Below are 26,340 nucleotides of genomic sequence, written 5' to 3' on the forward strand. Positions count from 1 at the left end.
AGTTCATCCCACTTATTCCTAACACTTCTTGCATTAAAATAGACACACTTCAGCCCATCAGTGACTGCAACTTTGACTGTTTTGACAAACAGTCTATCCTTCCTCACAGACTCTCTGCACGAGTCCTGACTTAACTAATCCTTCACACTCCTGGCTTGTCCCTCATATTTTGCGAATGTGAAGTCATTCCAAATTCAGTTGCTGACATCTTTTCTTCCATCAAATCCTGTTCAGTCACGGCTCCTGTATTCAAACACAGAGCTGGAGAAACTCGGCAGTTCTGGCTTCCTCTGAAGAGACAGAGTTAACATTTTGACTATTCTGGCATTTTCTAAGATTGTTTCAGACTTCCCATGTCCTGTATTTCATCCTTATTGCTCCTGTATTCACTCCTCTTTGATGGCTCTCAGTCAATCAACTCAAATTCTCAACTTCCTTTTCAAATCCTTCCATGGTCTGACTTTTTTTTAGATTAGATTAGATTACAGTGTGGAAACAGGTCCTTCGGCCCAACAAGTCCACACCGACCCTCCGAAGCGCACCCACCTAGACCCATCCCCTACATTAACCCCTGCACCTAACACTACGGGCAATTTAGTATGGCCAATTCATCTAACCTGCACATTTTTGGACTGTGGGAGGAAACCGGAGCACCCAGAGGAAACCCACGCAGACACGGGGACAACGTGCAAACGCCACACAGTCAGTCGCCTGAGGTGGGAATCGGACCCGGGTCTCTGGCGCTGTGAGGCAGCAGTGCTAATCACTTCTCCTGTCCCCATTTCTCCAAACCCCTGAGCGGCCTCTGTGCTCCTCCAATTAAGGAATCAGAGCAGAATGCTAGTGTTTTTGAGGGCCGAAGGACTTGTACTGCGCTGTAATGTTCTAATTTTTTTACTTCCATCAGCCTGAAACTGGTTACCTACAACCGGCTCAAAATCTCTTTCTACTGATTCTGTAATTTGGAACAAAAGTCCAAAAACAAATGTAAACCTCCCCTACTAACCATTGTCACCTGGGACAAATACCTAGGTATACGGCTTTTTTGGTGTCCTGTGGGCAATTCTTTCTAATCAGCACCCATTCATTTACAAGTTTCCAGCTAAAACAAGACAAAATAAGTTTGGGGATAGAGTTCAGAGACTCACCAAGTAGGTGCTCAAATAAAAGCTGAAAGATCACCATGTCAGCATGCAGGTGCAGCAGGCAGTGAAGGAAGCAAATGGTATACCGGTCTTCACAATAAGAGGATTCAACTACAACAGCAACAACTCGCTTTAATTCTGCAGTACTTCAGTGTATTGCATGCAGTTTTGGTCTCCTTATCTGAGGAAGGATGATCTGGCTACAGAGGAAGACAAAGGCGGCTTACCAGACGGAGTACTGGAATGGCAGGTCTGATATATGGAGAAAAGACTGAATAGGGTGGGCTACATTCATGAGAGTTTAAAAAAGTAAGGGAGGAATCTTATAGAAACTGATAAAATTCTAACAGAATTAAGCAGGGTAGATGCAGGAAGGATGCTCTCAATGATTGATTGGGGAGAGGGGCGTCGTCATAGTCTAAGGGGTTGGCTATAGGAATGTCTTTACCTAGAGGGTGGTTAACCAGTGAAACTCTCTGCCCCAGGAAACAGGCCAAAATACTCTGGCTTTTAGACAAAAGCGATAAAAGGATATGGGGAGGAAATGAGAACAGGGTACTGAGTTGGATGATTAGCCATGCCTGTACTGAGTGGTGGAGGAAGGTGGCCCATTCCTGCTCCAGTTTCCTATGTAACTCTACTCTCTGGGGGTGCAGGGTGGCACAGATATCTGAAAAAAAAGACTGTTTTAAATGCTCTGCTAATCATAATTTATATCTGTTGAACCTAGTGTCTGGATTCTACATTACAACTTGATTGAAAAATCTTGGAAACAGCTATTTTCTAGCAGTTTTTATACAAATATGATCAAACCAACAGCATTCCAAAAAGGTCATCAACCTGAAACATTAAAATCAAAGCAAAATACTGCAGGTGCTGGATACCTGGAATACAAACAGAAAATGCTGAACAGTTATTTCTATTTCAAGTGATAGAGTCAAACAGCAGGGAAACAGACCCTTTAGTTCAACTGCCAAACTAAGCTAGTCCTACTTGCCTGTGTTTAGGGCGGATCCCTCTAAACTTTCCTATTATGTACCTTTCCAAAAATATATTTTAAATGTTACTCTACCTGCATCTACCATTTCCTCTGGCATTTCATTTCACATATGAACCAACCTCTGTATGAAAAAGTTGGCCCTTAGTCCCTTTTAAATCTTTCTCCTCACACTATAAAAACATGCCCCATAAGTCATATTGAACATCATTGTTAGCATCTGTGGAGAGAGAAAACAAGCTATCTGATTTGAGTCTCTCCAAACTTTATTTATTCTCATTTCTAAAACCTTTGGTTTAATTATGAATATTCATTCTGGATTTGCATAAGGAGCAAAGGATTAATGGATTAATGTTCAGATTTTCTGAAAAGGAACTTTTACTAATGAAGGTTTGAAGGTTGCTGGCCATATGCACAGTGATATGTGGCTTAGAGATATAGACAGCTGCCCTGGAAGAGAGCATTATTGACTATCTTCTCCACATCTTGATTAGTATGTATAACAAATATCAAAGATTACGGCAAAAAGTCAAGAAGAAAGATAGCCAAATCCATAAGAACGCAGCACAATATTGCAACGTTATGCAGAATAATTTCAATCACAGAAAACAATTTATTGTAATCATGAAGTACAGAGTCAAATAAGAAAAGTTGGAAGAAATATAGTTTTCTTTTCTTTCTGGAGGATTGTCAACTGGGTTGAATAATTAAGAACAACTTTCATTGGTTTATGAAAGGTCTCTGTAGCCCACGTCCCCTTTTGACCTTTGGTATTAATTCAGATCATTAGAACAAACCCCCTCAAACAAGGATTACTGTGTTCATGAGTGGCACTAACCTTGAACGGAGAGCCATTTTTTAAGTTTCAAACACTTTGATTAACTGAAAGAGGAAAGTGGTTGAAGCAGAGAAGTATTTGAGATAAGGAAAAAAGGATCAAAATATAATAGAGTGTAAAAATGGTTTGCTATTGTGTTTTTATACTTTAAAAAAAATGTCCTGTGAAAATCTCTTAAAACCTAACAGAACAAATCTATTGGGTAGTGACTGTGCTACAGCTAAAACCATTGGCATCAATGAGCAGATAATGCATGGATGAAATCACAATCACAAAATCAGTCAATACAGTCCTCTGGCCATTTCATCTGACTTAGAAAGCTCCACTTCCCTCGTCTGGGGGCTTTGTATTGCTCCAGATTCAATCCTGGTACAGCAGACCGCCAGCCAACAAGTCCTTGGGTTGTCTTTGGAACAGGAGGTGATGTTCCCACCTGCAGAAAGACAGATCTGAAATACATCTGGAGTCTTGTGACAATATTAGACTTCATGCACAATAGAAATCAAGAACATGAGAGCTAGCCCTGGGTAGGTTGCAATACATATGGTGCTCAGGTTCTAAATATCACACCTTAGGAAGGATATGGATGCATTTAGTGACTGCATTATGTGCAGTTTAATTATGAGGAGAGAATATGCAAACTAGATGCGTTTTCTCCAGAATTTGGAAGGTTAAAGGGTGATTTATTTTTTAAATTCATTCACAGGATGTGGGAGTGGTGCTGGATAGGCCAGCATTTATTGTCCATTCCTAATTTCCCAGAGGGCAGTTAAGAGTCAAAATCATTGTGGGTCCGGAGTCACATGTAGGCCAGACCAGGTAAGGATGGCAGTTTCCTTCCTAAAGGACATGAGTGAACCAGATCGGTTGTTCCAATATTTGACAATGGATTCATGGTCATCATTAGGCTCTTAATTCCAGATTTTTATTGAATTCAAATTTCACCATCTGCTATGGTGGGATTCTAGCTAAGGTTCCCCAGATGTTATCTGGGTCTCTCAATTAACAGTCAAGCAATAATACCACTAGGTCATCACTTCTGATCAAAGTCTTCAAGACATTAACAGTAAAAGATAAGGGAGATAAAGAAACTATTTTGATTGGTTAGGGAGTCTAGAATTAGGGTACATAGAGTATATAGAGAATTAGGGTCGGACCATTCAGAACAGATGTTAGGAAGCACTTCCACATACGAATGCTGGTAGACGTTTGGAAATCTCTTCCACAAATGGCATTAGATGCAGGATCAGTTGTTAATTTTAAATCTGAGATTAATACTGTTGCTAGTTAACACCAACTAGCCATGAAATGACACGACCAGCTATCCTTAGTAGCCACACAAGCAGATGACAAGCAACATGAATTCGACTGGGACAACACTACTATTATAGGACAAGTCAAACAGAGAACAGCCAGGGAATTCCTAGAGGCATTGAATCTGTGGATGAGTTCCATCAATAAGCACATCGACCTGGACCCAATATACCGAACACTGCAGCAGACAGCTGGGGCTGTCAACCGGAAGCGGCAGATTCAAACCACTACAAATGCCGGAGGAAAGATCACAGAAGCGCTTCACAGGAGGCTCCCAAGCACTGAGGATGTCACCTAGACAGGGGACGAAACGTCTGCAACACAAATTCCCAGCTCGGCAAACAGAACCACAACAACGAGCTTCCAAGCTATAAATCTTCTCACAAACTGTTGCTTAGCAAAAAAGTATCTATGGACATTGACCAAAGGCAAGTATATGGAGTACAGATCTGCCTTGATCTCACTGAATGGTGGAGCAGGCTCAGGGGACTGAATGGCCTACTCCTATCCTTATGATCCTAAGAGTGTAGATTCAATGGTCGGAATGGCCTTCTTCTGCACCATAACAGTTCTGCATTGTTCTCACTACTGTCACAAAGTTGGTGTGTAAAAAAGATAAAATTGTAAAATGGGGGAAAGCATTGCGTCATCCCTGAAAAGATGATTCTTCTCAGTGCTTAAAGTTAAAATGGATGTCTGAACAGCAGTTGAAGTGCAGGTGCATGAATTGAAGTATGGTGTCAAAAAGCTGATCGGTTAGCAGGCCCAAGCAGCAGTTTTACCCAGACAACAGTTTAAATTCAGCCAATTAATTTAAAAAGGCACTTGGAAACTAAAGACCAATTAAATTTAAATCTGATGGTGTTGACAATGTTGGGCCAATCAGGTTGTAAAAAAGTTAATTTATCTGCATGGGTGTATTACAAAAGGGAAATTAGACAGGGTGGTGAGAGCCAACTGCCATTTGAAGAGATAGGAAATCTCCACGTTCTCAGAAATTAAAAAAAATCTATTCATAAAGATAGGCATTTTCATCAAACTTTCCTGACACCAGAATTTGATAGAGAGGGGCATTCAGAACAAAAGAATTACAGAGAAAACATCCCTAACAGCAGAATTAGTGGAGCAGACAAAGAACATTCTGGAAGACATATTTTTGCTGCAATTTTGAGAAATTAAGTTTTAGCTTATTGTAAGTGGGATCTGTTATCGAAACAGTATACCAATATAATTTAATTCAGTTAGGGAACAGGTTTTAGTTAGGGAGGAATTATCTGGTTTGTTAGTAATTCTGTTAACTTGTTCACTGTTAGGGTTAAATAAATTGTTACTTGTTAATTATATAGTGAGTGAAAGGATTTCATTTCATTTAGCCACTCTTTTATAACAGATTGAGGGGTGAGAGGTACCTTTTTGTCACACTTTTATCAGATTACAAGGCAATGTGCTCCTCTCTGGGTGTTTCAGTGTTAATTATCAGAGGCACGTCGACATCCCCTTCATAACACTACCTAAAGAAAGTTAGACTTGCCATAGGTTCACTTGGATAATACTGGGGATGACAGGACTTTCCTAGAAGAGATTGAACACAGACCCAGTCGAACCAGAATCAAAGAGTGCGGTGCTGGAAAAGCATAGCTGGTCAGGCAGCATCCGAGGAGCAGGAGAGTGATGTTCATCAGGATGAAGAACCTACGCTCAAAGCATCGATTTCCCTGCTCCTCAGATGCTGCCTGACTGGCCATGCTTTTCCAGCACCACATTTTTTGACTCTGATCTCCAGCATCTCAGTCCTCACTTTCTCTCTGGGTCTGTATTCACTAGAGTTCAGTGAAATCTGGTTGAAGCATATAAAATTCTGACAGAGCGGGACAGACTAGATGCAAGAAGGATGTTTCCCCAGGTTGGTAAGTCTAGAACTGGGCACACAGTATCAAGATACAGGATTGATCATTTAGGACTGAGTTGAGGAAACACTTCTTCATGTAAAGGATTGTGAACCCGCTGAACCTGTTTTGCGACTGCAGAAGGCTGAGGAGGCCGTGTCACTGAATATATTTGTGTGAATGAGAGAGAGAGAGAGAGAGAGAAAGAGAGAGAGAGAGAGAGAGAGAGAAAAAATGAAAAAGAGAGAAATATTTTTGGCCTTAAAGGTAAAGAGAGAAAGCCAGAGTATGGGATTCAGCCAAAGGATCAGTCATAATTTTACTGAATGGTATATCACTCAAAAGGCTCCTAATTTCTATGTGAAGATGTGGAAGAGATTTACCAGCCTAACTCTAAGAATGCAGGACTTGAGCAATAAAGCCAAGGTTATTTTCCGTGGCAGATCTGATGGAACTATGACAAGGTTATGAAAGATTTAGATAAAATGAACAGAAAAAAAAACTTTTCCCATGAATTGATGGCACAAGGACTAAGAGTTATAGATTTAAGGTTGGACCAAGAGATTTCGCAGGTGTCCTTGAACTTGCTGCCTACGGTGTGGAGGAAACGATGATGTTCAATGATTCAAAAGAAAGTTGGATGGAACAAACTGAATAAATTTGCAGGACTCCGGCGGAATGGGACTGACTGCATTGCTGTACCGGACTGGACTGGCTGGGTCAAATAGCCTTCTTCAATGTTGTAATTACCTTCTATGTCTGTAACGTTGATTAGATTGAGAGATGTAGATGGATAGAAATAACAGAGAAATAAGGTCAGAGAAATGCACAGATGATGTAAACAAATGAAATGGATAAAAATAGAGAAGTATCTGTACATATGGTATAACTACAGAGAGAGTTAGAAATGTATAATATGAGGCTTCAGAGCGGTAAAAGGATGACAGCATGGAGTAATAAGGAGCAGGGAGTTGTTGTACTGTCAGGTTGGTAAGAAGAGTTGGGTTTGGTGTATGGGGCTTGAAGCAAGATATGGCGTAGGTGGTAGGAATTTGGCTTGTTTGCCATTGGGTGCACTATGAATCGAGAATACGATCCAAATTCTTGAAGTAAAGCCACAGCATTAAATGTACATATGTAACTATTCACACACCTCTTTTGTATTTCATAGCCAGATATTGTTTCGTGTTAAAGGAAATGCTCTTTTTATTTGTGACCTCAGAGTGGAGCTGGTATTCACTGGATGTAATCCATACCCTCAGTTGGGAATATATCCTTACAGCAAAGCAGTGATGGGAAGGGTGCACTCTGCCAGCTCTGATCAATTCATGGGATTGAGGATGATTTAGCGGTTTGGGTCAGAAATTGGCTAGTTCTAAGTAAGAAGGTGCAAAGTGGTGGTTGATGGGAAATGTTCATCCTGGAGTTCAGTTACTAGGGGTGTACTGCAAGTATCTGCTTTGGGACCACTGTTGTTTGTCATTTTTATAAATGACCTGGATGAAAATGTAGAAGGATGTGTTAGTAAATTTGCGCATGACACTAAGGTCAGTAGAGTTGTGGACAGTGCGGAAGGATATTGCGGGTTAGCTGCAGAGCTGGGCTGAGAGGTGGCAAATGGAGTTTAATGTGGAAACGTGTGAGGTGATTCACTTTGGAAGGAGTAACAGGAATGCAGAATACTGGGCTAATGGTAAGATTCTTGGTAAGGTGAATGACCAGAGTTAAAAATGTGGTGCTGGAAAAACATAGCAGGCCAGGCAGCATCCGAGGAGCAGGAGAATCGATGTTTCGGGCATAAGCCCTTCTTCAGAAATGAGGCTGGTGTGCCAAGCGGGCTGAGATAAAAGGTAGGTGGGAGGAAATTTGGGGGAGGGGCGCTGGGAATACGATAGGTGGAAGGAGGTGAGGGTGAGGGTGAGGGTGATAGGCCGGAGAGGGGGTGGGGGCGCAGAGGTCGGGAAGAAGATTTCAAGAGGGCGGTGCTGAATCCGAGGGTTGCGACTGAGATAAGGTGGGGGGGGGGGGAAATGAGAAAGCTGGAGAAATCTACATTCATCCCGTGTGGTTGAAAGGTTCCTAGGCAGAAGATGAGGTGTTCTTCCTCCAGGTGTTGTGTGGCCAGGGTCTGGTGATGGAGAAGGCCAGGGTCTGGCGATGGAGAAGGCCAAGGACCTGTATGTCCTTGGCGGAATGGGAGGGGGAGCTGAAGTGTTCAGCCACGGGGTGGTTGGGTTGGTTGGTGTGCATGTCCCAGAGGTGTTCCCTGAAACGTTCCGCAAGTAGGCGGCCAGTCTCCCCAGTGTAGAGGAGACCACATCGGGTGCAGTGGATACAGTAAATGATGCGTGTGGAGGTGCAGGTGAATTTGTGACGGATATAGAAGGATCCATTGGGGCCTTGGAGGGAGGTTGGGGGGGGGGGGAATGTGGGCACAAGTTTTGCACTTCTTGCGGTTTCAGGAGAAGGTGCCGGGAGTGGAGGTTGGGTTGGTGGGGGGGGGGTGGACCTGACGAGGGAGTTGCAGAGGGAGTGGTCTCTCTTGAATGCTGATAGGGGTGGGGAGGGAAATATATCCCTGGTGGTGGGGTCTGTCGGCGGAAATGACGGCGGATGGTCTCCTCTACATTCTACTTGCGGAACGTTTCAGGGAACACCTCTGGGACACCCGCACCAAACAACCTTACCGCTCCGTGGCTGAACACTTTAGCTCCCCCTCCCACTCCACCAATGACATGCAGGTCCATTGGCCTCCTCCATTGCCAGACCCTGGCTACATGGCGCCTGGAGGAAGAGCACCTCATCTTCCGCCTCAGAACCCTCCAACCACATGGGATGAGTGTAGATTTCTCCAGCTTCCTCATTTCCCCTCCCCTCACCTTATCTCAGTCCCAACCCTCGGATTCAGCACTGCCCTCTTGACCTGAAATCTTCTTCCCAACCTCTCCGCCCCCACCCCCTCTCCGGCCTATCACCCTCACCCTCACCTCCTTCCACCTATCGTATTCTCAGCACTGCTCCCCCAAATTCCCTCCTGCCTACCTTTTATCTCAGCCCGCCTGGCACACCTTCCTCATTTCTGAAGAAGGGCTTATGCCCGAAACGTCGTTTCTCCTGCTCCTCGGATGCTGCCTGGCCTGCTGTGTTTTTGTAGCACCACATTTTTCAACTTTGGTACTCCAGCATCTGCAGTCCTCACTTTCTCCAATGTGAATGACCAGACAGATCTTGGGTGTCCATGTGCATAGATCCCTGAACGTTGCCACCCAGATTAATAGGATTGTTAAGAAGGCAACCAGTGTGTTCGTTTTTATTAGTTGAGAGATTGAGTTTCGGAGCCATGAGATCATGTTGCAGCTGTACAAAACACTGGTGTGGCCACATTTGGAGTATTGTGTGCAGTTCTGGTCATTGCATTATAGGAAGGATTTGGAAGCATTGGAAAGAGTTTAAAGGAGAATTACCAAGATGTTGCCTGGTATGGTGGGAAGCTTTCATGGAGGAAAGGCTGTGAGGGACTTGAGGCTGTTTTCATTAGAGAGGAGGTTGAGAGGTGACTTAATTGAGACGTACAAGATGATCAGAGGATTAGATAGGGTGGACAGCGAGAGCCTTTTTCCTCAGATGGTGATGGCTAGCATGAGGGGACATAGCTTCAAGTCGAGGGGTGATAGATATAGGACAGATGTCAGCAGTAGGTTCTTTACTCAGAGTAGTAAGGGCATGAAATGCCCAGCATGTAACAGTCGGAGACTTGCCAACTTTAAGGGAAGTTAAATGGTCATTGGATAAATATAAAGATGTTAATGAAATAGTGTAGATTAGATGGGCTTCAGATTGGTTTCACAAGTCCATACAATAGATGGTGACATGTTGCAAAATATCCAGATTACAGAAGAGGAAGTTGAAAGTTTGTGTGAAGATCTGTAGCTCAGGTGCTCGTTGTTGTGGTTCTGTTCGCCGAGCTGGGAATTTGTGTTGCAGACGTTTCGTCCCCTGTCTAGGTGACATCCTCAGTGCTTCGGAGCCTCCTGTGAAGCACTTCTGTGATGTTCTGTGAAGAGGAAGTGCTGGATGTCTTGAAACTGTTAAAAGTGGATAAATCCCCAGGACCTGATCAGGTGTACCAGAGAACTCTGTGGGAAGCTAGAGAAGTAATTGCTGGGCCTCTTGCTGAGATATTTGTATCATCGATAGTCACAGGTGAGGTGCCAAAAACTGGAGATTGGCAAACATGGTGCCACTGTTTAAGAAGAGTGGTAACGACAAGCCAGGGAACTATAGGCCGGTGAGCCTGACCTCAGTGGTGGGCAAGTTGTTGGAGAGAATCCTGAGACACAGGATGTACATGTTTTTGGAAAGGCAAGGACTGACTAGGGATAGTCAACATGGCTTTGTGCGTGGGAAATCATTTCTCACAAACTTGATTGAGTTTTTTGAAGAAGTAACAAAGAAGACTGATGAGGGCAGAGCAGTAAATGCGATCTATATGGACTTCAGTAAGGCGTTCGACAAGGTTTCCCATGGGAGACTGATTAGTAAGGTTAGGTCTCATGAAATACAGGGAGAACTAGCCATTTGGATACAGAACTGGCTCAAAGGTAGAAGTCAGAGGGTGGTGGTGGAGGGTTGTTTTTCAGACTGAAGGCCTGCGATCAGTGGAGTACCACAAGGATCGGTGCTGGGTCCTCTACGTTTTGTCATTTACATAAATGATTTGGATACGAGCATAACAGTTTGCAGATGACACCAAAATAGGAGGTGTAGTGGACAGCGAAGAGGGTTACCTCACATTACAACAGGAACTGTACGAGATGGGCCAATGGGCTGAGAAGTGGCGGATGGAGTTTAATTCAGATAAATGTGAGGTGCTGCATTTTGGGAAAGCAAATCTTAGCAGGACTTATACACTTAATGGTGAGGTCCTAGGGAGTGTTGCTGAACAAAGAGACCTTGCAGTGCAGGTTCATAGCTCTTTGAAAATGGAGTCGCAGGTAGATAGGATAGTGAAGACGACGTTTAGTATGCTTTCCTTTATTGGTCAGAGTTTTGAGTACAGGAGTTGGGACGTCATGTTGCGGCTGTACAGGACATTGGTTAGGCCACTGCTGGAACATTGCGTGCAGTTCTGGTCTCCTTCCTATCAGAAAGATGTTGTGAAACTTGAAAGGGTTCAGAAAAGATTTACAAGGACATTGCCAGGGTTGGAGGATTTGAGCTAGAGGGAGAGGCTGAACAGGCTGGGGCTGTTTTCCCTGAAGCGTCGGAGACTGAGGGGTGACCTTATAGAGGTTTACAAAATTATGAGGGGCATGGATAGGATAAATAGACAAAGTCTTTTCCCTGGAGTCGGGGAGTCCAGAACTAGAGTGCATAAGTTTAGGGTGAGAGGGGAAAGATATAAGAGAGACCTAAGGGGCAACTTTTTCACAGAGAGGGTGATATGTGTATGGAATGAGCTGCCAGAGGAGGCTGATATAATTGCAGCTTTTAAGAGGCATTTGGATGGATGTATGAATAGGAAGGGTTTGGAGGGATAAGAGCCGTGTGCTGGCAAGTGGGACTAGATTGGGTTGGGATATCTAGTTGGCATGGACAGGTTGGACCGAAGGGTCTGTTTCCATGCTGTACATCTCTATGACTCTATAACAGAGGGCCGAAGGGCCTGTACTGCGCAGTGCTATTCTATGTATTACAATTAAAGGATTGCCACCATCGCCCTTAGCCCAGTTTTTATGATAATGATGTCTGCAAAGGTTGAGGAATCACAGATGATACAAACATTGCTGGAGTGGTAAATAATGGAGGAGGAGAGCCTTAGATTACAAGGGGCCACAGACAGTTGGCCAGATGTACTGAGCAGTGAAAATTGGATTTCAATCTGGATAATAGAAAGTGATGCACTTGAACAGAACAAATAGACAAGGGAATACATGATGAACAGTATGATCTGGGAAGCCCAGGATCAAAGGGGCCTCGGTGTGCATGTAGACCAGTCTTTTAAGTTATCAGGATATGTCAATAAAAAGTGACAAAGAAGGCATATGGCATACTTATCTTTATCAGCTGAGGCACAGGGAAGTTATGCTGGAACTGTCTAATAGTTGATTATGCCACAGCCAGAGTACTGTATGCAGTTCCCAGAGAATGGGTGGGAATTTGGAACTCACTGCTTGTAAGGCTGGTGGAGGCAGAAACACTCATAACATTGAAGTGAAACACTTGTGACACCAAGCATGAAGGGCTATGGGCCAAGTGCTGAAAAGTGGGATTAGAATAGTTAGGTGGTTGGTTTTGGATGGTGAGGTGGTGATGGGCCAAAGTGTCTTTTTCTGTGCTATGACTCTGTAAAAGGGCAACACTGTATGAAACAGGCCCACACTGTACATAACAGGTACACACTGGAGTGTACAGATTCAATCAATAAGCACATCGACCTGGACCCAATATACCGACCACTGCAGCGGACAGCAAGAACTGACAACCGGAAGCGACAGATTCAAATCACTACAAAGAAAGATCACAAAAGCGCTTCACAGGAGGCTCCCAAGCACTGAGGATGTCACCTAGACAGGGGACGAAATGTCTGCAACACAAATTCCCAGCTCGGCAAACAGAACCACAACAACGAGCACCTGAGCTACAAATCTTCTCACAAACTTTGAACACACTGGAGTGGAATCGGCAATTGTCTCTTTGCCCAGCTCCTGGAGACTGTAGCACTATGAGTTAGACCTGCCTTCAGGTTGCCTTTTGGATCTACAGCAACGTGCATGGATTTTTAGAATTTTAATGAGGAATGACGTTAAACAGAAGTGGGGTGAAGAAGCTGTAATCTGAATGACATAAAGATACTGTCCATTGACATGACAGATCCCACCTGAACAAAAACTCATTGATTGAACAAAAGGCACTTTAACCTGGATGTACTTGCTGATGGGAGATGCAGGTCGAACCTTCAGGTGATCTGGGGTATGCAGTCGACACTTATTTCTCAATTTCTCCTGTTCAGCCTCAATCTGAAAAAAAAAGTGTTCATTTGTGGTTAGGGACTTTAATTTTTAATTTGGATTTTTTAAAAAATTGTGTCCTTAAATTTAGGTCATACATATGAGGCTAGTTTCACCAGTTTTCTCTACATCGTTCTGGTTCCTTGGCGGATTTCAGTTCCTTCGCTATCCTGATCTAATGGGGCCTTCTCCAAGTCTGAACTCGGACATCATGTGACAGACTATTCATTCACAGAGGCGTAATACAGCACAATGCAACACTAATGGCCATTCTTTTACATGTTTCCAAACAGGACAATTACAGATCACTTTCCTGTTCCTGTGGAAACAGGGAGACTAACAGCGACATTCCTGAAAATCCCTGGTCTCTGACAGAGCTGAACATCCTATGAATTCAGGAGTCACATGACACCAAGTTATAGTCCAACAGATTGTAGGAAATCACAAGCTTTCGGAGCGCTAATCCTTCATCAGGTGGGCAGCACTCTGAAAGCTTGTGATTTCAATTAAACCTATTGGACTATAACCTGGTGTTGAGAGAGTTCTGACTTTGTCCATCCCAGCCCAACACCAGCACCTCCACATCATCCCATTAATGCCCTTTCTAAGAAGAACAAAGAACAGAAAGAAAGTTGATGCCATTTCCAAGTGGCAGAAAGCAGCTTTCTAAAGATGCACCTATAAGGAGTAAAACAAAGTTGCCTCACAACAGAGAAAGTGAGCTTATTTTCTTCAAGCACCCTCTCTCTCTATCATTCCCCCTGCAGCCTCCCAACCTCCCTCCTCAACCTTCCGTCACTCCCAGACAGAGAAGGCAAGCTCCTGGTGCATGCCTCACGCCTACTCCCAGTGCAACAGATGTTGTGCCTTTCCCACCCTTTCCAATGTAGGCTGCCAGAACAGACCGCCTTCACCCACTCCTTCCAAGGTCTCGCGCCACATTCCCACTCCCAACTCTCCCAGCCCAACACCCACCTCCTCCCTTTCTGGCCTTTAACCCTACTTCAGATTGGGTCCCAGTCTTCTCACCTCTGAACGTTTCTCAACAGCATTTTTGCTGATGATAATGTTATGATGCACAGGACACAGTGAAATTATTGGAGCAAGCATTTCTTGCCAACTGTCATAGATTCAAAGATCAAAACAAAAAGTCGAAAACAACTGCTTAACTATTCTAATCCCATTTTCCAGCACCTAGCCCACAGCCTTGAATACCCTGGAATCACATGTACACATCTAAATATTTCTTCAAATGTATGAGAATTTCTGCCTCTACCACCCTTACAAGCCAAGTTCCATATTCCCACCACTCGCTGGGTGAAAAAGTTTTTCCTCACATTGCAAAATCTCCTTACCCTTAATTAAAATCAGTGCCTCCAGTTATTGACCCCTCCAACAAGATGAAAATTCCATAAACAATAAAATTCCCCAATACTTTTCCTGTGGAACTGGACACAGGCTTTAGCCATCAAAACACCCATTGACCATCACACTACTTCCTGCCACTCAATTTGCCAAATTCACTTGGATCCATCAGCTCTTACTTTCAAAATCAGTCTCCCATGCAGGTCCTTATCTAAATCTTTATAGGAAAGATGTGGATGCTTTGGAGAGGGTTCAGAGGAGGTTTACCAAGATGCTGCCTGGACTGGAGGGCATATCTTATGAAGAGAGGTTGACTGAGCTTGGACTTTTATCATTGGAGAAAAGGAGGAGGAGAGGGGACCTAATTGAGGTATACAAGATCATGAGAGGCATAAATAGAGTCGATAGCCAGAGACTATTTCCCAGGGCAGAAATGACTAACACGAGGGGTCATAGTTTTAAGCTGGTTGGAGGAAAGTATAGAGAGGATGTCAGAGGCGGGTTCTTTACAACAGAGAGTTGAGAGAGCATGGAATGCGTTGCTAGCAACAGTTGTGGAAGCAAGGTCATTGGGGACATTTAAGAAACTACTGTACATGCATATGGTCACAGAAATTTGAGGGTGAACACATGAGGAATCAGTGGTCGGCACAACATCATGGGCTGAAGGGCCTGTTCTGTGCTGTACTGTTCTATGTTCTAAATCCTTGATGAAGTAGACTACGTCAAATGCATTGCCCTCATCTACACACCTGGCCACCTCTCTGAAAGACTGAATACACTTGGTCAGATATGACCTTAACAAAGCCATGCTGCCTATTCTTGAATAATCCCAGCCTCTCCAAATGCAGATTAATTCTGTCCCTCAGAATTGTTTCCAACAGTTTCCCCACCACTGACTATAGAACAAAGAAAATTTACAGCCCAGGAAACAGGCACTTCGGCCCTCCAAGCTTAAGCTGATCCAAATCCATTCTCTAAACCTATCGCCCAATTCCTAAGCATCTGTATGCCTCTGCTCCCCACCTATTCATGCATCTGTCCAGATGCATCTACCATGCCTGCCTCTACTACCACTGCTGGCAAAGCATTCCAGGCACCTACCACCCTGTGTAGAGTACTTGCTGCATATAACACCTTTAAACTTTTCAACTTTCACGTGACCTCTTGTTATTGAATCCCTCACCCTGGGACAAAAGCTTATCTCTACCTAGCCTGTCTATACCCTTCATGATTTTGTAGACTTCAATCAGGTCCCCCCCATAATTTCCTTTTTTCTGATGAAAACAATTCTAACCTACTTAACCTCTCTTCATAGTTTCCTGGGTTATCCATTCCCCCAGGCCCCCACCCCCCAACGTTTTGAAAAACTGTGCTACACTGACAGTCCACCAGTCCTGTGGCCAGATAAGAATTGAAAATTATTGCCAGCTATTTCCTCCATTGCCTCACTCAACAACCTAGGATACTTTTCTTCTGGCCCTGAGTATTTGTCCACTTCTTAAGCCTACCAGACCGCTCAGAACCTTCTCTCTCTCTCTACGCTAATTTCTTTAACTATAACATAATCCTTCTCCCTGAGTTCTATACCCATATTGTTCCTCTCACTGGTGAACACCGACACAAAGTATTCATTTAAAACCCTACCTACATCCTCTGGTTCCATGCACAAATTACCACTGAGGCCCTTCATGGGTCCTACTCTTTCGCTAGTTATCTTTTTACTTGCCATTATCCTTTCATGTCACTTTTTGCTTTTCTAATTTTCTTTTCAAATTCCTTCTTGCACATGGTGTACTTTTCTAAGACTTCTGCTGTTTTGAACCCTCCGTATCTGCCATAAGCCTCCCTTTTTCTCTTTAACCAATCCTGTATGTCACTTGTAATCCAGGCTTTACAGACTTTGTTAGACCCTTTTTCTTTATTGGAAGATGTGTCCTGTACTCTTGCTATTTCTTAAATGTGTCTCACTGCCCTGTCACAGATTTACCTAACAGTAAAACAAGGAAATGCGGATGCTAGTATTCTGAAACAAAGTGTTGGAAAAACTCAGCAGGTCTGGCAGCATCTGTAGAGAAAAAAAAAGTTAATATTTTGGGCCCAGTGAACGGTGATCCATTCTGATGAATGCTGAGGTTTGTGTTTTCATTTGCCTAAAAGTGTCAGCTTCTAGACTACTTTGGCCAACTTATATCTGATCTTATTAAAATTACCTTTCCCCCAGTTTAGATTAGGTTAGGTTTCCTACAGTATGGAAACAGGCCCTTTGGCCCAACAAGTTCACATCTACCCTCCGAAGAGTAAAACGCCCAGACCCATTCCCCTACCTTCTATTTGTCCCTAACTAATGCACCTAACACTATGGACAATTTACCTGATCTGCACATCTTTGGGTTGTGGGAAGAAACTGGAGCACCTGGAGGAAACCCTATGCAGACATGGGGAGAACATGCAAACTCCACACAGATAGTCACCTGAGGCGTGGATAGAATCTCAGGCCCATGATCACTGTTTGCAAAATGGGCCTCGCACTTATAATTTAACCACTTGCTTGGTTTCATTACTTACAGTTAAGATTAGATTAGGGAATCTAATCTTAACAACAGATAATGAAACTGTGTGTGGTGTATAAAGAGGTACAAGTCTGAAAGGGTGCACACACGCACCCTCTCTCAGACTTATACCCCCTTACACACACAAGTTTATGGGGTGAATTTGTACTGGCAGAATTAAATTTTATTTTGCTCAAAAACTGCATAAATCCATGCAAGATTCTGTACATCCCTTTTTTTAGAAATAGAATCAGTCTGAACATTGGGATACAAGCAGGTAGACTTTAACCTCACCTTCAATGCATTATCTGAGCTGACATAAGCTATTGTTAAAGTTCAATTCAGAATATAATTTTAAAAAAATTCTGGGCTTTACATGTGGAAGAACGGAAACCAACATGGTCATTCTAAAAGATGAGAGACTTAAACAATCCAGGTCTTTTTCAGTACGTAATTTCAGTTGCATCGCACGGTAGACTTTTGCTATAAATTCTGTGTCTTATGATCTTATACTCCACAACCAACTGAAGAAGGAGCAGCGCTCTGAAAGCTAGTGCTTGTAAATATACCTGTTGGACTATAACCTGGTGTTGTGTGATTTTAACTTTCTGCATGTTCTCGACATCTTGACATCTTATTCATCTTAGATTCCAGAGATTGGGAACTACATTACCTGATCACGTTCAGTTATCAGAAATCCCCATCTGTTTACCCATTTTTTTGCTGAATCAGCCTCCAATAAGATTGCATTTGTCCTGAAACAAAATTGATTGAGATTTTCAGTCACTTCACTGCAAAATATAAAAAAATTCTTTAACTCTGTTTGGAAACTTATTTATTTCTTCCCTGTGTTACTCCCACTCTGCAATTATTTCATAGCTATACTATATATTCCTACACTATTCTGCATACGTGTATCTTACACATCACTCTAGATTGTCATTCACACTCTGCAGTCATTCCCAATTTATGCTTGAGTTCACACTTGGTTCCATATAGCCTACTTCGCACATTCATTCACCCAACGTACATAGTGGTCAAATCTATTACATCAGCAGCCCTGGCAGGATGAAATCAATGGGAATCAGGGATAAATGCTAAATAAGTTGGAGTCATGTCTGGCACAATGGAAAGTAATCGGAAGTCAATTACCTCAATCCCAGGACATCTCTGTAGTCGCCCTCAGTAGATATTTTCCAATGAATCTGTTCAGAGATGTTATTGCACACTTCTGAAGCAGGTAGGACTTGAATCCAGACCTCCTGGCCTGGAGGTAGGTACAGTAGGGTGGCTCAGTGGTTAGCACTGCTCCTCACAGCGCCAGGAGCCTGGGTTTGATTCCAGCCTTGGGAAGCTGTCTTTGTGGAATTTGCACATTCTCCCCGCATCTGCGTGGGTTTCCTCCAAGTGCTCCGGCTTCCTTCCACAATCCAAAAGGTGTGCAGGTTAGGTGAATTGGACATGCTAAATTGCCCATAATATTCAGAGATGTGTACGTTAGGTGCATTCGTCAGAAGTAAATGTAGATTAATAAGGTAGGGGAATGGTTCTGGGTAGGTTACTCTTCAGAGGTCTGTGCAGACCTGTTGGGCCAAATGGCTGTTTCCGCACTGTAGGGATTCTATTTTTTAAAAGTACCACCGTACCACAAGAGCCCAGGTTCTCCAGGTAGTGGTCCTACAACCAACTATCTTCAGCTGCTTCATTAATGATCTTCCTTCCATCATTTTTTTTTCTTATTACCCCCACACTACCGCCTAACTGCGGTAGTGCTTATTTTTTCCCCAGCACCCATGTTGTGTGTGTGCAGGTGTGAGACACAGTGAAAAACACAAGGTGCACGAATCTTTTTTTTCTTCTTTTTTTTCCTTTTTTTAAAAAAGTGCACAAATCTTTACTTAATTTCCACCACCAGGAAGAAAGGAAACACCCGAGTGGCCTGTGACAAGCAGTGCCCCTTCCTTCCATCATAAGTGGAGAGGTGGGGATGTTCATTGCACAATGTTCACAACAAATGGATACTGCTTAAGTATCTGAGCAGAGTCACACAGCCCCTGAGTCACTTTAGTCCATCAAGTCATAGAGATGTACAGCATGGAAACAAACCCTTCGGTCCAACCCGTCCATGTCGACCAGATATCCCAACCCAATCTGGTCCCACCTGCCAGCACCTGGCCCATATCCCTCCAAACCCTTCCTATTCATATACTCATCCAAACACCTTTTAAATGTTGCAATTGTACCAGCCTCCACCACTTCCTCTGGCAGCTCATTCCATATACATACCACCGTCTGCGTGAAAAAGTTGCCCCTTAGGTCTCCTTTATATCTTTCCCCTCTCACCCTAAACCTATGCCCTCTAGTTCTGGACTCCCTGACCCCAGGGAAAAGACTTTGCCTATTTATTCTATCCATACCCCTCATAATTTTGTAAACCTCTATAAGGTCACCCCTCAGCCTCCGACACTCCAGGGAAAACAGCCCCAGCCTGTTCAGCCGCTCCCCATAGCTCAAATCCTCCAACCCTGGCAACATCCTTGTAAATCTCTTCTGAACCCTTTCAAGTTTCACAATGTCTTTCTGATAGGAAGGAGACCAGAATTGCAGGCAATATTCCAACAGTGGCCTAACCAATGTTCTGTACAGCCACAACATGACCTCCCAACTCCTGTACTCAATACTCTGACCAATAAAGGAAAGCATACCAAACGCCTTCTTCACTATCCTATCTACCTGCGACTCCACTTTCAAAGAGCTATGAACCTGCACTGCAAGGTCTCTTATTCAAAGTTTGTGAGAAGATTTGCAGCTCAGGTGCGGCAGATTCAAACCAGTATAAATGCCAGAGGAATCAGCACAGAAGCGCTTCACACGAGGCTCCCAAGCACTGAAGATGTCACCTAGAAAGGGGACGAAACGTTTGCAACAAAAACTCCCAGCTCGGCACAACAAGGTCTCTTATTTCAGCAACACTCCCTAGGACCTTACCATTAAGTGTATAAGTCCTGCTAAGATTTGCTTTCCCAAAATGCAGCACCTCGCATTTATCTGAATTAAACTCCATCTGCCACTTCTCAGCTCATTAGCCCATCTCGTCCATATCCTGTTGTAATCGGAGGTAACCCTCTTCACTGTCCACTACACCTCCAATTTTGGTGTCATCTGCAAACTCGCATCCAAATCATTTACGTAAATGACAAGTCCGAATAGAAAATGCCTTTGACACAGGAGGCTGCTAAATAAGAACCCACTGTGTTAAGGCAAGGCACTGGCATGGATAGAGGATTGGCTGACTGGCAGAAGGCAGGGAGTGGGGGACAAAGGGGTCTTTTATAGGATGGCAGCCAGAAGACTAAGTTCTGCAAGAGGCATGGACATGGAAATGATGTTTCCACTAGGAGATACTAGGTCCCGAGGGCACAGCCTCAGAGTGGTAGATTAATCGTTTAGATTAAAAAGCTGAGGAGGAATTTCTTCAGAGGGTGGTTAATCTGGAGAACTCGAAAGGGATCAAGGGTTACAGGGAGAATGGAGGTTGAGAAACATGTCAGCCATGATTGAATGGTGGACCAGACCTGATAAACGAAATAGCCTAATTCTGCTCCTATTTTATGGTCTATGGACTTATCTAGACAAATCCCACTTTCCAATACTTGGTTCATAGCCTTGAATGTTAAGAAGTTTCAAATCTTATCTACATACTTTTTAAATATGTTATCCACAAATGCAGCACTGTGCATGCACAGTGAATTGCACATGCTTTTGAAATGGGGCTCAGCAAATCGACTGAGTCAAACTCTACTACCTATGTGGGGAGTGGGTATGATGTGGAACTCTGGTCAGGAGGATGTGCTCCTGAGTACGGACACTGAAAAGTTAGACACTGTCTATAAATTGCGAAGAACCAGCATGCAATGATCTTGGGTTCCCAAGCTCCAATCCTTGGTGGCATTGATTAGTCCAAGGAAGGCTTCTACTCCACCTTGGACACCATACACACCAATATCCCTAAGGAAGATAAAATTATCCTCCTTGGAGACGTCAACGCCAGAGTTGAAAAGGACTCCCAACTCTAGAAAGAAACTATTAGAAAGGAAGGAGTCAAGGAACTGCAACATCAATGGGATTCTTCTGCTCATCAAATGTCTGGAACACCAGTTGGTCATTAGCAGCACACACTGTTCCACCAAAAAGATAATTTCACGACTTCATGGAAGCATTCACAATCAAAACACATGATCAGCTTTATAATTCTTTGATCGCAAAGCCAAAAGGGTGTTCACTCGTTAGCAAAGCAGGGAAGGCTAGTGAACTTCCAAAAACATCTTCACCAAAATTTCCAAAAAGTTCATTTTAATGCTGTAGAGGAAATCTGGCAAGAGCTGAAAACAGCCACGATATCATGCTGTGAAGAAACCATTAGCTACAAGACTAGGAAACTCAAGACTGATTTGATGAGAATGACCACAATATGCAAGATCTAAATCGACAAGAAGAGGAAAACTATCTGTGCCTGGCAAAGCGTCATCACCAGTGAGATACAGAGGTGAACTCATCAAGCAGCAATGGTGGACTTACAAAGAAAGCCTAGGGAGATCAAGAACTGATCTGAGAAAGCTAAGGAGTTGCAACTCCTTGCTGAGAAGCACAACATTTCTTCAGTGACACCAAGGCAAGATAAGGACATGCAAAGGAAGGAATGGCACCCTTTTGAGAGGCAGAGAAAACATGTCAAAGAACTCTTAAACCACGATAAAATCTTAGAAATCCTCGAACTCCCCAAAGATGATCTCAGATGCCATTTAGTATGGCAGAAGTTGAAGACAAGATTAGACACACGAATAATGGAGAAGCTACAGGACTAGACAAGACTGGAGATTTTCAACCTTGGACGAGCAGAGGTTACTCATCATCTTCATCAACTGTTTCAGAAAATTTGGAACGAAGACTTTCCTGACAATCTCAGGAATGCTGCTGAAAATGTGTTGCTGGTTAAAGCACAGCAGGTCAGGCAGCATCCAAGGAACAGGAAATTCGACGTTTCGGGCCAGAGCCCTTCATCAGGAATTCAGCTCTGATCTCCAGCATCTGCAGACCTCACTTTTTAATCTCAGGAATGCTGCCATCACCACCGTCTTCAAGAAAGGAGATAAAGTGGACTGTGGGAACTACTGAGGAATGTCCCTACTCTCCATCACTAGGAAGACCATTGCCTGAATCCGCTTTCAGCACCTTCTCCTTGTTCCAGAAGAAATTCACCCATGAAACTACAGATATGGTTATCACTGCTCAACAGCTCCAAGAGAAATGCCAGGAACACCACTAGCCATTCTACATAGTGTGGTCAGGTGACCCATGACCGCCAGTATTGTGACAGAAATATTGACATGCTCTCATGAGCATGGATAAAAACTGGAAATATGGAAGCCAAGTTTAAATCTAGCTAGATTCTGCAATTTGCAAACTGCACAGCTACAACAGACAATATTCATACAGCCTTGCCTTGAACAATCAACTTCCTGTCAAAATCAAACAGGCCTGGAACTGCCTAGCCAGGTGTTAATGGGTACATTGGAGGTAGAAATAATGAACCTACTTTGTCTGAAGAATGCTATGCGGACTTGGTGGCACCTCTCTCAGTAGAAGGCCAGAGGCACAGCATGCATTGACATTTAAAAGGCTCAAACCATGATTTGTGATCTTGAAATACTAAAGTATTCACCTCATTGGATATTCTTGCCCCTGCACAATGCTAGTACTGCAAATAGGCCACAGAATCTTTGATAAGGACATGGAGAGGGATAAAACAGGCAATCTGGGTGCCCCAACTGTCTGCCCTTTGCACATTCTTGAACAGTTTCTCCAAAGAGCACCTTTAACAATCAGCTGAGCTACACGGCATCTTGAGCTCCTTGTACCCCACGGCAAGCATCATCAGACAGAACAGATTCGGAAGACCACTTCAGCGAGATGACCCATAGACCAGAACAAGCCATGAACAAGAGGGGAAGCCCATATTGACAACTGCAGACCCTGAAACATCAGCCAACCTTCAAAGACAGAGGTACAGCATAGCCCAGCCATACTGAACAGGTATTACCAAGCTGTTTAATGAAGAGTCCTATGAAGAGATTGATAGAGTTTAATGAAAGATTGCTTTTTCCTGTTAAAAGTGTTCAATAAAATTGTATTAGACTTGCCCCTTTGTCTATCTCACCGCATAGCATGCCTAAGCTAAAAAGATAACTTCAAATCAGTCAAGACAGATAGATAGACAGACAGACAGAATCAAGACCAGATTCTTCCATGACCCGCACCGACTGCGAAGTTCACTCCCAGAATGCAAATGAGCAATGTCTCAGCACTCTCTAGTTGGATATTCTCTGAACTTGAGTCATTTTGCTGTTATTGCCACTCTGTACATTCCCACTCTGCAAGGTCAATGCACAGTCACTCCTCCTAACAATGATACCAGCGTGACAGAACTGTCAGAGCAACAATTCAGCAGCAGTACACTGCTCTGGTGACAGCTCTCTGATAGTGGAATAGTCCCGTTGTTTGACTTTACAGGAAATTTATGCCATTTTGCTCGATATACAGTGGATACAGACAAAGGCATTGAGACATTGGCTGAGCTGGGGGTTACCACTTATTTTTCATCCTCATTGATGAAACCAGGACTACCCATCTGACACCAGGCTACTCATTCTACCCAGATTTATTGCTGTTAAACTAGGTTTATCCCTACTTATTCCAGAATTATCCCTGTCTACCTAGGTTTATTTCTGTCTCCCCAGGGTTACTCCAGTGGGCTCTTCTGTCTGAGGCAGGTTTACACCTCCCTAACCCAGAGTCTAGATTGGAGTCCTTGTTTTTACCTCCCTAACCCAGTTTTACCCCTATGGTTTACCACTCTGCAACGTTGGTTTATCTATATAGTTTACCCCTCACCAACCTGGATTTATCTCCTGTAGTTTACCCATCTCTAATCCAAATTTACAAACTCTAACATGAGTTTGCTCCAGTGGTTTGCCCTTCTTTAATTCAAATTTACCACTCCGGTTTTCTCTTAACACATTATAGCTGTGAGTTTCCCCTCTCTAAACCAAGTTCACTTGTATGTTACCCCTGTAGATTTACCCCTCTCTAATCCAATTTACCTTGTGAGAGTTTATCCCTGTCTGATGCAGGTTTGCCTATGTGGGTTACCCCTGTTGGACTACCCTCCTTGAATCCATATTCAGCCCATGGGTTACAGCTCTCTCACCTAGGTTTCCACCTAGGTTTCTACAGGTTCACCCTTTATGGGTTACTGCTATGGGTTTACTTTCATCTTCAATCTGAGACTACTTTCTCCTAACTTGGGTTGACCCCATTACAACTCAGGTAGTCTGCCTCTAACCACAGTTTGACCTTCTCTAATTTGCAACTGTGTGTTTATCTTCCTCTAATCAGGTATAATCCTCTCTAAACAAGGTTGATGCCTGCGGGATGCTTCTCTCTAAACCAAGTTTGCCCCCATGGATTATCCCTATGGGTCTGCCTCTCTCTGATCTGCATTTGCCCCATGGATTATCCCTGTAGGTTTCTCTAACCCAGATTTGCCTCAATGGGTTACACCTTTCTAACCAGGGCTTGATCCTCTCTAACCCAGATTTGCTCCTGTGGGTCACACCTCTCTAACCTGGGCTTGATCCTCTCTAACCCAGGTTTGTCACTGTGTATTACCCCCTCTAACCCCAAATTCTTCTCCCTAGCCCAGGTTACACATATGGGTTACTTCTGCAGGCTTATAACTGGGTTTGACTCTAATGGTTACCCCTGTGGGTTTACAAATTTTCAACTTGTGTTAACCCTTTCACAGGAGAAAGTGAGGATTGCTGTGCTTTTCCAGCAGCCACACTCTTTTCCCCTTCTCTAACACAGGATTGTCCATTTCTAACTTGTTTGCCTCTCTCAAATCAGGTTTTCCCTTGTGGATTTGTCCCTCTGGGTACCACTTCAATATTTGCCACTCTCCCTCCATGGTTACCCTCAAGATTCCCCTCCCCAACTTCCCTGGTTTCCCACTATTTACCCTATTTGCTCCCTTGGGGTTACCCCTAATTTACCACATTACACAATCCTGGCATTACACAATTTGTTTAACCTCTTTGTATTAACCCCTTGGGTTTACCATCACTGTATTTGCCTCACCTAGTCACCTCTGCATTTACTACCTTGTTTTTACCCCAGTATGAATAACCCACCAGTATTTGCCCCACTGTAATTACCCCCTATTTTTATCTCCTCTGTAACACCCCATGTGCAGTTACCATCTATATGTACTTCCTCTATAATCATCCCTTAGTGTGATTATCCTAAGTAATTAACCACTTGTGTATTTATCCAACATACTCTGTATAATCTCCCTCTTAATTACCCCCGTTACTGTATTAACCTCCCGCACTTACCCCCACTATCTTTACATGCCTTTATTCCCTGTATGTTTACGCCGTATCAATCCTTTGTTACTGTTGCATTAACTCGCTATAAATTTACCACGGCGACATTTACCCGCTGTGCATCCACACCCTGTTTTAAATGCCCAGGATTTACCCCAATTTCTTTTACCACTGTCTGTCGGCAGCCACAAAATTGACATCGCTCCCACGGCGGGCCATGTCCGCGCATGCGCCTGCGCCTGGCGCTAAAGACGTTAAAAACCGCCCATTGTCCGCGGCACGTGACCCCGCGCGCTTCTCCTAGCAACCGGACCTGCCCCTGCACCGCAGCCCAGCCCCACCCCCCCCCCCCCCCACACACACACACACACACACTGACACCAACATGTAACTCCCATACCCACAACACCACCCCCCACCCCCCCCACACACTGACACTTACACCAACATGTAACTCCCGTACCCACAGCACCACCCCCCACCCACACTGACACTTACACCAACATGTAACTCTCATACCCACAGCACCAACCCCCACCCCCACACACACTGACACTTACACCAACATGTAACTCTCATACCCACAGCACAAACCCCCACCCCCTACACACACTGATACTTACACCAACATGTAACTCCCATACCCATAGCACCACCCCCCACCCCTACACACACTGATACTTACACCAACATGTAACTCCCATACCCACAGCACCAACACCCACCCCCCACACACACTGACACTTAAACCAACATGTAACTCCCATACCCACAGCACCAAACCTCAGC

At 43.8% G+C, this 26,340-nt stretch overlaps 1 protein-coding gene across 1 annotated transcript; it reads right to left on the reverse strand.

The window, feature by feature from the left end:
* Positions 1-2,732: 2,732 nt before the first annotated feature.
* Positions 2,733-25,789, reverse strand: LOC132822685 (ciliary microtubule inner protein 1-like). The gene is made up of 4 exons (XM_060835935.1): positions 25,721-25,789; positions 17,781-17,862; positions 13,101-13,199; positions 2,733-3,413 (listed from the first exon to the last, which is right to left on the reverse strand). Exons 1-4 carry the CDS (start codon positions 25,768-25,770, stop codon positions 3,258-3,260), a joined length of 387 nt encoding a protein of 128 aa, XP_060691918.1. The 5' UTR covers positions 25,771-25,789; the 3' UTR covers positions 2,733-3,257.
* Between the last annotated feature and the right edge of the window lie 551 nt (positions 25,790-26,340).

This window comes from Hemiscyllium ocellatum, chromosome 15 (assembly GCF_020745735.1).
Source record: "Hemiscyllium ocellatum isolate sHemOce1 chromosome 15, sHemOce1.pat.X.cur, whole genome shotgun sequence".
Classification (NCBI taxonomy): domain Eukaryota; kingdom Metazoa; phylum Chordata; class Chondrichthyes; order Orectolobiformes; family Hemiscylliidae; genus Hemiscyllium; species Hemiscyllium ocellatum.